The sequence below is a fragment of the Octopus bimaculoides genome, chromosome 30, assembly GCF_046866305.1.
Source record: "Octopus bimaculoides isolate indiv1 chromosome 30, ASM4686630v1, whole genome shotgun sequence".
Classification (NCBI taxonomy): Eukaryota; Metazoa; Mollusca; class Cephalopoda; order Octopoda; family Octopodidae; genus Octopus; species Octopus bimaculoides.
The window spans coordinates 6,004,875-6,017,766 of record NC_142957.1 but is presented as its reverse complement, the minus strand read 5'-3'; the positions used below and the strand labels follow the sequence as shown (position 1 = coordinate 6,017,766).

General features: G+C 39.3%; 1 protein-coding gene across 1 annotated transcript in view; it reads right to left on the bottom strand.

Moving 5' to 3' along the window:
• Window positions 1–12,892, bottom strand: part of LOC106878274 (putative RNA-binding protein 19) — a 133,672-nt gene that overhangs the window by 29,235 nt on the left and 91,545 nt on the right. The window contains exons 9-15 of the mRNA XM_089346321.1: window positions 11,260–11,322; window positions 9,792–9,870; window positions 8,632–8,703; window positions 5,876–5,973; window positions 3,903–3,941; window positions 2,054–2,129; window positions 318–448 (exon numbers count right to left, since the gene is read on the bottom strand). Coding sequence (XP_089202447.1) covers window positions 318–448; window positions 2,054–2,129; window positions 3,903–3,941; window positions 5,876–5,973; window positions 8,632–8,703; window positions 9,792–9,870; window positions 11,260–11,322 — 558 coding nt within the window. The remainder of the gene's footprint in view (window positions 1–317; window positions 449–2,053; window positions 2,130–3,902; window positions 3,942–5,875; window positions 5,974–8,631; window positions 8,704–9,791; window positions 9,871–11,259; window positions 11,323–12,892) is intronic.

Genomic DNA, 12,892 nt, shown 5'->3' with positions numbered 1-12,892 from the left:
GGAAGGAAGGAAGGGGTGATAGATGAATAAGGAAGGAAGGAAGGGGTGATAGATGAATAAGGAAGGAAGGAAGGGGTGATGGCAAACTGGTAGTGATGTTGCAACTCAATTCTACAGCTGAGTAAATTGGAGCAACATGAAATAAAGCGTCTTGCTCAAGAACACAACACAACCTGGTCTGGGAATCGAAATCACTACCTCATGACTGCAAGCCCAATACTCTAACCACTGAGCCATGGGCCTTCACAGATAATACTTAAAGGATTCCCCCTCCCTTTCCATTCCATGCCACTCCATTTCATAAGCTCCCTGCTTACCTGAAATGATGTACCATCCATCTCAGTCAATGCCCTCACTGCATTTTCAGGTATCATGTAAGTGATGAATGCAAAGCCTTTCATTTTATTGGTTGCAGTGTCCAGAGGGACGTAAACTTCAACCAATGCACCTGGAAAATTAATAAGAGTACGGACAGGTGAGAAAAAGATATAAACATATACACAGGCACAGTTGTGTGGTTCAGAAGCTTGCTTTACAACCATGTGGTCTTGGGTTCAGTTTCACTGTGCAGCACCTTAGGCAGTGATTTCCGCTATACCCCTGGGCTTACCAATGCCTTGTGAGTGAATCTAGTAGACAGGAACAGTGTAGAAGCCAATAAAATATATATATATATATATACACACATATACACACATGTAACTGTCAAACAATGAGAATGAGAGCTCAACACTGCATTGGTGGATAAAATTTCTGTGTATTAAGGCTACCATTCCTGGATGAAATTGTTAAGATATTATTCTTAACATGAAACCAATGGTAACCATAATACACAAACACACACACATATACCTATCTATCTATATATATAGTTTCTACAGCTGGATGCCCTTCCTAACGCCAACCACTCAGAGAGTGTAGTGGGTGCTTTTTACGTGCCACTGGCACGAAGGCCAGTCAGGCAGTACTGGTAACGGCCACGCTCAAAATGGTGTATTTTATGTACCACTCGCACAAGAGCCAGTCCAGGGGCACTGGCAACGATCTCGCTCGAAAACCCTACGAAGGCCAGTCAGGCGGTACTGGCAACAGCCACGCTCAAAATGGTGTATTTTATGTGCCACTCGCACAAGAGCCAGTCCAGGGGCACTGGCAACGATCTCGCTCGAAAATCCTTACACATGTCACGGGCACAAGTGTCAGAAAGGCAACGCTGGGCACAGGTGCTATCTCGATTTCGCTTTCGTTTGCCCCAATAAGTCTTCGCAAGCTGAGTTTCGTGTCCAATGAAGGAGACGACGTTGGCATGGGTGCCAGTCGTCGAATTTAGTTTATATATATACAGTATTCTAATATGTATAAGGAATCCTCTAATTTTGCGGGGCTTAAAATTTAGAAAAAGGTTTTGTAAGGGATTATAATACTACCCATGTCTAAGAAACTTCCATGTTTTTTTAACCTAATTTTTGACAAAAAAGGGTTCCTTGTACATGTAAAAATATGGTATATATGAGTGTTATAGTTCACTTGAAGCATTGTAGTACAAAAAGAAAAGGAAAATAAAGAAAGCTTCTGACAATGCAGAAAGTTTCACAAAATCCTTTACATTTCAGGTGCAAAGGCTCATCCTGAGAAGGAAGATGTCCAAGAAATGTGTAATTATGGCATTTGGGTTAGCAGCAACTCGCGAACCGTTGGTTGTTGTGATGAATGTTGTGATGTTGATTATAGTTGCAGTGACATTTTCATAGGAATCACTGTCCCATCTCCAAATCAACTGTTAATTTTGGGGTTGAAATGGTGGATTAATATAGCATCTTGATACGAAGATTTCCAGTGTTCCTCTCTGAGGCAATATATATAAATTTGTAGTGCAATATATGGATTCATAGAATCATATGGCTATCCCAGAAACTGCCTCATATGTATCATGCTCTGCATTCTGGTTTACCCACTGTTAGAGGTGGCCAGGAAACCATTAAGGAGCCACTATTAACAAAAAAATTAATTAATTAAATAATAAAATTAAGAAGTAAAAATCAAACAAACATACCATATTTGCTGAAATGCTTTTCTAAATCTTCTTCTGTACAGGTGTAAGGTAAGTTCCGAACAAACAGCCTTCCAGACTGAAAATAAAAATACATACATATTATAGGTGCAGCCATAGCTGTGTGGTAAGAAGCCTGCTTTCCAATCACATGGTTCTGAGTTCTATTCCACTGCATGATACCTTGGGCAAGTATCATCTTCTATAGCCTCAAGCTAACCAAAGCCTTGTGAGTGGATTTGGCAGACAGAAACTGGAAGAAGTTCATCATAAATATTCGTGTGTGTGTCAGTGTTTGTCCTCCACCATCACTGCTTGACAACCAGTATTGGTGTGTTATATCATCCTCATCTTCATTTAATGTGGAGGTGCAATGGCCCAGTGGTTAGGGCAGCGGACTCGCGGTCGTAGGATCGCGGTTTCGATTGCCAGACCGGGCGTTGTGAGTGTTTATTGAGCGAAAACACCTAAAGCTCCACGAGGCTCCGGCAGGGGATGATGGCGAACCCTGCTGTACTCTTTCACCACAACTTTCTCTCACTCTCACTTCCTGTTTTTGTTGTGCCTGTAATTCAAAGGGTCAGCCTTGTCACACTGTGTCACGCTGAATCTCCCCGAGAACTACATTAAGGGTACACGTGTCTGTGGAGTGCTCAGCCACTTACAAGTTAATTTCAAGAGCAGGCTGTTCTGCTGATCGGATCAACTGGAACCCTCATCGTCGTAACCGACAGAGTGCTTCATTTAATATCTGTTTTCCATGCTGGCACAGGTTGTATAGTTTCAGAGGAGCTGGCCAGCCGGAGACCTGCACCAGATCCTAATTGTCTGCTTTGGCTTGGTCTCTATGGCTGGATGCCCTTCCTAAAGTCAACCACTTTACAGAGCGTACTGGGTGCATTTTGAGTGGTGCTAGCTTGTAACGAAAATAGCTTAAAATACATACATTCATAAATATCAGTCGATCATGTTTATATTAACTCATACATGTGTGTAGATGCCAGTGTATATATGTGCATCTGAATACACACACACACACATCCACAATAAATTAGTGAGACACACACACACATGGTGCAGTGACTAAACTGTCGTCTAAATTACACAAAAATATAAATAACACTGACATCTCATTTTAAGATATATTTACCAAAATTGTATGCAAATTTCTTGGAATACGAAAGAGTAAATTTATTCAAATAAAATCACCATTGGCTTCAACCACAACCTGCAGATGACTTTGGAATCTCCTGGCACTCTTCCAGACAGTCGCCTTGTTTAAGTTGGTCAATGCTGACATAAACTTTGCCTTCAGTTTATCTTTGGTGTTACAAGGAGTTTTGTGGGTCTCTTGCTCAACTGTGCCCCACACATAATAATCAAGGGGGTTGCAGTCTGTGGAGTTAGGTGGCCCGATGTTAGGGGCAATGTGGTCATAGAAATTGTCATCATCATCATCATCGTCGTTTAACGTCCGCTTTCCAAGCTAGCATGGGTTGGACGATTTGACTGAGGACTGGTGAAACCAGATGGCTGCACCAGGCTCCAATCTGATTTGGCAGAGTTTCTACAGCTGGATGCCCTTCCTAACGCCAACCACTCCGAGAGTGTAGTAGGTGCTTTTACGTGCCACCGGCATGAGGGCCAGTCAGGCGGTACTGGCAACGGCCACGCTCAAAATGGTGTATTTTATGTGCCACCCGCACAAGTGCCAGTCCAGGGGCACTGGCAACGATCTCGCTTAAAAATCCTTACACATGTCACGGGCACAAGTGCCAGAAAGGCGACGCTGGGCACAGGTGACGCTATTTGAGAAAACAATCAACAATCAATATTGAATTGATGTACTTACTTCACTCAGCTCTTCTTCTTCCTCATCTTCAGGTACAATCTGTCGAGATAGATATAATTCATCAGGGATGGTACAACAAACACATGTAAAAGACGATATATCAGACATAACATGTAATAGATGAAACATAAAGCTATGGTTCATCAGACATGGTACAACAAAATACCTGGCACATCAAATGCGACACATTATACATGGAACACAAAGGCAAAGTCCACCTTGGCGGAATTTGAACTCAGAAGGTAAAGATGGACGAAATGCCGCTAAGCATTTTGCCCAGTATGCTAATGATTCTGCCAGCCCACCATCTTGATAATAATAATAATCCTTTTTACTAATGGCATAAGGCCTGAAATTTTGGGGGAGAGGACTGGTGTTTAATTTATCGAGCCTGAAAAGATGAAAGGCAAAGTCACCCTCGGCGGAATTTGAAATCCAAACGTGAAGACAGACGAAATGCCGCTAACAAATCTGCCAACTCACCACTTTAATGATAATAATAATAATAATAATAATAATAATAATAATAATAATAATAATAATAATAATAATAATAATAATCCTTTCTACTGTAGGCACAAGGCCTGAAATTTAGGTGAGGAGTTAAGTCAACCACACCGATCCCCAGAACTTCACTGCTACTTAATTTATTGACTCCAAAAGAATGAAAGTCAAAATCAACTTTGGTGGAATTTGAACTCAGAATGTAAGGACAGACAAAAATACTGCTAAGCATTTTGCCCAGTGTGCTAACGATCCTGCCAGCTTGCCATCTTAATTAATACTCCTTTCTACTAAAGGCACAAGGCCTGAAATTTTGGGGAAGGGAACTAGTTGATTGCATCGACCCCAAAAGGATGGAAGGCAAAGTCGAACTCAGCAGAATTTCAACTCCAAACGTGGAAACGGATGAAATGCTAAGCATTTTGCCAGGCATGCTAACAACACTGTTAGCTTGTCACCTTAATAATAATAACAAGAGCTCTTGGAGAGCGCAAACCTCCATCAAGGCAACCCCAACATCCTCTCAATGATTAGCCAGAGATGATTTTTAAAATGAGAATATCTGAAATAAACTGGACTGCTCTCACAAATGAAAATACTAAAAATGAACCTGACCATTCTCAAAAATTAAGTTAAAAAACTGGAAAAATAATCCAGAAACATTGTTCGGTACTGGATCGATCCCAAAATCTAATCAGTTTGAGCCAGTCATGAGGCCAAACATCCCTGAAAGTTTCATCCGAATCCAGCCAGCAGTTCCTGAGATATCTTGTCCACGGACGCAGAGGTAATAATAATTCTTTGTAGTGAAGGCATAAGGCCTTGAAATTTTGGAGGAGGGAACTAGTTGATTACATTGACCCCAGCGTTTCACTGGTACTGAATTCATTAACCCCGAAAGGACTGTAGTGGCACGAAATTATAGCCGCCATTGAGGAAGTACTATTCTGCGCATGCGCAGGGGACTTCACCACCGGAAGCCCCTCGAGTTGCGCATGCATAGTAAAACTCGTACTTAAGCAGTTACTTTCATTATCTCAGGGAGTTGAGCTCAGACCTTCTACATGACAACACCACGCTCCTCCACGAAGCACTTTTCACCATGATGCTATTGATGTGATAGCTACTTGCTTCTCTGGCAGGCATCAAGAAAGCCCTTAACCTTCCAATACCAATTACAAATTAATCAGCGGCTGCTAAGCTGAATGACAGGAATTGTATAACCAAGCATCATCATAAATAAAAAACCTTTTTATTATATTGTTAATTGTTCTAATGTCTCTTCAATTTATAATTATGTTGAAAGGTGAGAGAGACTAAAGTCTCTATGACAACTATCAAAACTTTTACAGGACGAAAGGCAAAGTCGACTTTGGAGGAATTTGAACTCAGAACATAATAAGAAAGGTAAAAAAAAACACTGACCATGATACTAAGAACCAAAACTGGTGAGAAATTTTAAAACTTACTTTTAGATCAGCTGCATTCTTCTTGTATGAATGTCCACCACCACCATCATCATCATCATCACCGGTTATAGTTTCCTTCAATGTGATCTTGGAACCATCTTGATGGGAAGTAAGCAACAAAAACATTTTAAAGACAAGCTAATAAGATAGATTGCTTCAAATATAATTATTGATTAGATATAAGAAATACCTTTTTATTTATTAACCCTTTAGCAGTCAGACTACTTTGTGAAATGTAATGCTTATCTATTCACATTCTTTTGAATTAATCCTGGATTATCTCATAGCTTCGAGATTTCAAAGATGTGATTGTTTGTTTTTAGAATGGCATTGTAGGGTAAGCGTGAGAGGCTGGATCTGATCTTGTTTTGAATTAATCCTTTATTATCTCATAGCTTTGAGATTTCAAAGATGTGATTGTTTGTTTTTAAAACGACATTGTAGGGTAAATGTGAGAGGCTGGATTTAATCAGTGTACATATACACATACATATATATACACACAAATATATATATATATATACATGCATATATATATATAGAGATAGATATACAGGGCAGGGAATCGTCAATTAGTAATAAAAATTAATAATTAACAATTTTGCCGGGTAGCTCAGTATGAAAAAACCTTATCGGTAAAACCATTTATAATCATAAATATATAGGGATTAGCAGTATCCTGCTTCTCCAACATACTGAGAAATTCAGAAACAGCAGCCAAAGAACTACTGATTCCAAAACTACAAATTTTTCTCTAATTGATAGCGATATTTATGGTACACACAGAACAAAAAACAGAAGAGAAGAGTAAAAAACAAACCTGCCTTTAATTAATTTGGTACGACGTTTCACGGTTAGTGGTATGAAATTACCTCATTCCGATCTTCAGCCAAATATTTTAATAAATTTGTCAATGTCTAAATAACTCGCGTTAATTTTGACCATGCGACATCAAGACCACGTGAGGCAGACATTAAGAAGTTTATCGGCCAGTGAGTTTAAAATCTCTCACCCCAATGAATTCAATTCAGTGTGTATCATAAATAGTCCCGCATAGAAAAAAGTCCTGTACGACTTGTTGCGGTTTAGCTAACCACCTTAGAGGTATTACTAAAATATAGATATACAGGGCAGGGAATCATCAATTAGTAATAAAAATTAATAATTAACAATTTTGCCGGGTAGCTCAGTATGAAAAAACCTTATCGGTAAAACCATTTATAATCATAAATATATAGGGATTAGCAGTATCCTGCTTCTCCAACATACTGAGAATTCAGAAATAGCAGCCAAAGAACTACTGATTCCAAAACTACAAATTTTTCTCTAATTGATAGCGATATTTATGGTACACATCAATTAGAGAAAAATTTGTAGTTTTGGAATCAGTAGTTCTTTGACTGCTGTTTCTGAATTTCTCAGTATGTTATATATATATATATATGTATATATATATATATATATATATATATATATATATATATATATACATATAAATATATATATATATGTGTATATATAAATATGTGTATATATATGTGTGTGTGTGTATGTGTGTGTGCGTATATATATATATATATATATATATATATATATATTTATATATACTTTATTTAAAAGCAGCAGAAATATAACAAAAAAAACTGTTACTCTGAGTTTCACGTTCCCGTTCATCGGACAGTTTTGTTAGAAATGGAGGAAGGATAACGATGCAATCGAAAGTAATATAAAATTTAAAATTTAAAACACATGGATTCGTCTGATTGGTTGTTTCAAATAAGGGCCATGGATTGGTCGTTTCAATTAACGGTCAATGATGTGTAATTCACAGACCAAATAAATTTAATACAGATTCACCCTATTAAAAAATATCGAAGACAACCTTAAATAGAAAAATGGGCTCCAAATACATATTACAGATAATTAATTATATTCGAATTAACGCTTTGAAATCAAATCAATAAAATAAAGCATACGCTGCATTCAAAATAAAATAAAATAAAATAAAATAAAATACAATAGCGTGTATGTATACAAGGCTATCCACAACATATATATATATATCTACATATAAATATATACATCGAAATATACAGCTGCATACGCACAGACAATCTACGTATATAGGTCTATATTTACAGGCACATATATATACATAAGTACAAATCTACACACATATACGTACACACGCATATAAGCTTGCGCATGGAAAACCTATGCACTGGTAACGACAATTGTATCTTAATCTATGGAGTGGAGGGGTAAAGAGTAACGTATCTATAATAACGTTAAATATGGGAAAGGGGGTGGCGGGGGGAATGTAGTTGTCATAAAAAAGGGGAAGGAGAAAGAAAGAGAATAAAGAAAGAAAGAAAGAAATGGAAAAAAAGGAAGAAAAGAGAAGAGAGAAAGGCTGGGGATAGGAAGGAAGAAGTAGAGAGAGAAAATAAGCAAGAACATATAGTGAACGTGCATAAAAATTTAGATTGCGCATATGCGCGTATACAAAAATGTATATAGCATCTCGCATATAGATACATATGCTGATATGTACGCAAATAGTTACGATCATAACCTTGTACATGCGCATGTACACATACAAGTATATGTGAGTGTGAACCTATATATATATATATATATAGAGAGAGAGAGAGAGAGAGGGGGGGAGAAAGAGGGATAGGGGAAAGAGAATGGTACGATGATAATGAAAGCAAGATAACAGAACAGTAACTGACAAAGTGAAGGGTTCAACTCACTGATAAACTTCCCTTGTTTCTCCATGGCCAATTTTACATCTTCAGGATTAAAGAATTCAGCAAACACAATACCTGAAACAGACAGACAGACAGATTTTATTTCATTTGGCTCCCTGCTTCCTTTGTACAGTGCAAAGTTCACTGAGGTCGACTTTGCCTTTCATCCTTTCGGAGTCAATGAAATAAGTTTTTTTTTTGGCACTCCGTCGCTTACGACGTCGAGGGTTCCAGTTGATCCGATCAACGGAACAGCCTGCTCGTGAAATTAACGTGCAAGTGGCTGAGCACTCCAGAGACACGTGTACCCTTAACGTAGTTCTCGGGGGGGATATTCAGCGTGACACAGTGTGACAAGGCTGACCCTTTGAATTACAGGTACAACAGAAACAGGAAGTAAGAGTGAGAGAAAGTTGTGGTGAAAGAGTACAGCAGGGTTCGCCACCATCCCCTGCCAGAGCCTCGTGGATTTTTATGTGTTTTTGCTCAATAAACACTCACAATGCCCGGTCCGGGAATCGAAACCATGATCCTATGACCGCGAGTCCGCTGCCCTAACCACTGGGCCATTGCGCCTCCACCAATGAAATAAGTACCACACAACTAAACCCCCTCCCGTAAAATTTCAGGCCCCGTACCTATAGTAGAAAGGATTATTATACGAAAGTATAGAGGGGGGGTCCCTCCTTTGATTTCAATGACTAACATTCAATTTTGCAACCAATCAACTCAATAACTTGCTTCTTGAAATTTATGGTTAACCTGGCTGAGTATTCCACAGACACACTCTTAGAGAGGATTAGCATGACTTATGGAGTGACAAAGCTGTGCTTCTTGAATTACAACTATAATCCACTCAAACAGTTTGGTTTCACTGACGAGATTTGATTGATTTGGGGCTTAATGTAAAAGACACATTGTTTCAGATGCACACAGTGGAACTGAACCTGGGAACTTGTGGCTACAAAGCAAACTTCTTGATCACTTAGCCACTGTAACCAATGCTGCTGCTGCTGCTTCTTATTCTACAATACCACCACCACCACCACCACCTTCATCATCACCAACATCACTACCACCATCAACCTCAGCCACGCCACCTTCCCGACCCTGAACACCAACAACACCAACATAAACTGGTTTATCCCAAACTGTTTACTCACCAAACTGTCTGTGATTGAGACCACGGGGTATGTGGACTTGTTTCACTTTGATGGGGTAGAAGAACTCCTTTATAGTGTCCTGAAATTTCAAAAAAAAAAAGGTATTCTTCAGCAGTACTCTGGGATTGACAAAATGTGTAAATGTCCCCTACCCACCACCAAAAAAAAAAAAAAAGACTCTAAAATAGGAAGATGCATTTGCCAAAATATATCTGGTTCATCTCTTCATCTCCACTCGTTCTCTGTAGACATCTAGGAAAATAGTCTTTGCAGAATGTATATGTTTGTGTATACACAGACTCTCACACACATATTTTCTTAATCGTTTTACTTGTTTCAGTCATTAGACTGTGGCCATTCTGGGCCACCACTTTGAAGAATTTTAGTAGAACAAATCAACCCTGGCACTTATTACATTTTTGTAAAGCCTGGTTCTTACTATATATTGTATATGGTTTGTAGAATGATACATTAAGGAGCTTTTTTACTGAGTACTGCCAGATTACTTGAATCTATATACTGTGACTTAAATATATATATATATACACAACAGGCTTCTTTCAGTTTCTGTCTACCAAATTCACTCACAGGGATTTGGTCAGGCAAGTGTTATGGTAGAAGACACTTGGCAAAAGTGTCATACATACAGTGCAACTGAACCCAGAACCATGGGATTAGGAAATAAACTTCTTAACCACCAAGCCATACTTCACCTATGGCCATCCCCTAGAAACCTTGACAGTCCTAGATTGCTTTCGTTGCTTCATGCTCTTGCTTGATGAGGTTGGGGTCATCCATGGTTCTGGCCTTGTTGTGGCAAGGGGGCTTGTATGTTCTGAAGACCCAAAAGGTCAATGCCATCTGCAGCTTTGCTCCTAGTAGTTCCAGATTAACAGTGACCCACGTTGTGTTGGCTCAACACCATGTGTTCCATAAATCTGAAAGCAATACCATCTGGGACTTTGCTTCTGGTGGGGTACCTCCTAAGTGAGCCGGTATCCCAGTAGAGGTTCCAGACTAATGGTGACCCATGGTACATCAGCTCAACACCATGTGTTCCATAAATCCAAGAGAGCAATACCATCTGGAGCTTTGCTTCTTGTAGGGTACCCTCTAGGCTGGCCTGTCTCCTGGTGAGATTCCAAGTTAATGGAGACCCACAGAACATTGGCTCAACACCAGGATGGCAGCCCCATCATCTGATGATTCTGTGGAGAATCAACAACCAGCCCAGAAGAACTTTCAATTTGTTACAACACTGATCAGAAGAAACCAGGCTACCCAACATTGGAAAGGATCAGTGCATGCCACATGACCACCGAGAAATCATCTTATGTGACAAAATTTGTGATGCTACATGGAATGTCCAGTCACTCCTTTACTCTTTTGGCAGTCACTCTGCTGTCCCCGAGACGTACCCCACAAAAACAGCACAATATCATTACAAAAAAGACTAATGTATACTTACAGAGTGATATCGACCAGTGAGGCCCTTCATTCGAACGGAGTATCTTACTGGTTGGGTTTCAGGCTGTGAAATAATAGAAATAAAAAAAGAAAACACAAATGATTATGGGCATTAAAATGTGTCATTTTTAGAGATATGAATGGTATATACCTACAAGAAATCAGCTTTGTGACTACGCAGTTTCAAGTTTACCACAGGGCATCTTGGGCAAGTGTCTCCTATTAGTCCCAGACCGACCAGCTGACCAATGCTTTGTGACCAAATTTAATACACAGAAACCACATCGGAGCCTGTTGTGTATATATATATATATACTTGGAAATGGATGCATGGCATTCAATTAAATAATAATAGTAATAATATATATATATATATATATATATATATGCATACATGGGTACAGGACGTCACCAACTGTATAAGCAACATGAAATATGAAAACAAACAAGTAAACAGAGAACAACTTTTCATCCATTGTCGGCCGTCTATCTACTCCTCATTTCGAGCATTCAACAACAATATGAGTCTTCAAAGACAGTTGCTCCCATAAATTCTAAAATAAAATTTAGGATTTATGGAGCGTGAAAGCTGGGAACAAAAACAGAACAGTGGAGACATACAAGGAAACCGAATGAAAACAAACATGGAGGGTCATTAGGCCAGAACGAGAGGAAAATAGTGAACACTGAGAGAAATATTTTCTTTGAAAACAGAAAGAAAACGTCCAGTCCTTTGAACATCCATGCAGGAAAAGAAAGATGGATGATGGTCACGTGTGAGCAACAAGAGAGAGAAAAAGAGAAAGGGAGAGAGATATTATTTATATAATTATTTAATTGAACGCCACACATCCATTTCTAAGTAAGTTTATCTCAACCTTTTTGATGCGACTCTACTCTTTACTGTTTTCTTCCTCCATCCTTCTCTAATTCCCTTTTTCTCTCCCTTCACCGTTTTCTGTCTGTCTGTCTCTCTCTTTCTCTGAAGCTATAATAGATGACATTTGCCCAAGGTGCCATGCAGTGGGACTGAACTCAGAACCATGTGGTTGGAAAGCAAGCTTCTTACCACACAGCTACTCCTGCGCCTATATATAAATATATATATATATATATATACACACACACACACGCGCGAGGAGGTGCTGAAAGGTTCCTGGCCTTAAGGGTATCGCAAAAGGCCTGGTTGGAGGCCTAAACTTCTGAGTTCTTTTACAGAGCTTAGAGAAACTGAAGGACCGCTGCAATATGTGTGTGAATCTGAGAGGGGAATATCTTCAATAAAATCGTAATTAACTGAGCCTCCTGTGTTTTCTTTCACTCAAAGCCAGGAACTTTTCAGCACCCTTTCCTATGTGTGTGTGTATATTCAGTCCTCTGCAGTGGGACTGAACCTGAAACGATGTGGTTGGGAAGTGAACTTCTTAACCACACAGCCACATCTGTGCCAATACAAAGCCATGCTTGCATCTCATCATCATCGTTTAACGTCCGCTTTCCATGCTAGCATGGGTTGGACGATTTGACTGAGGACTGGTGAAACTAGATGGCTACACCAGGCTCCAATCTGATTTGGCAGAGTTTCTACAGCTGGATGCCCTTCCTAACGCCAACCACTCAGAGAGTGTAGTGAG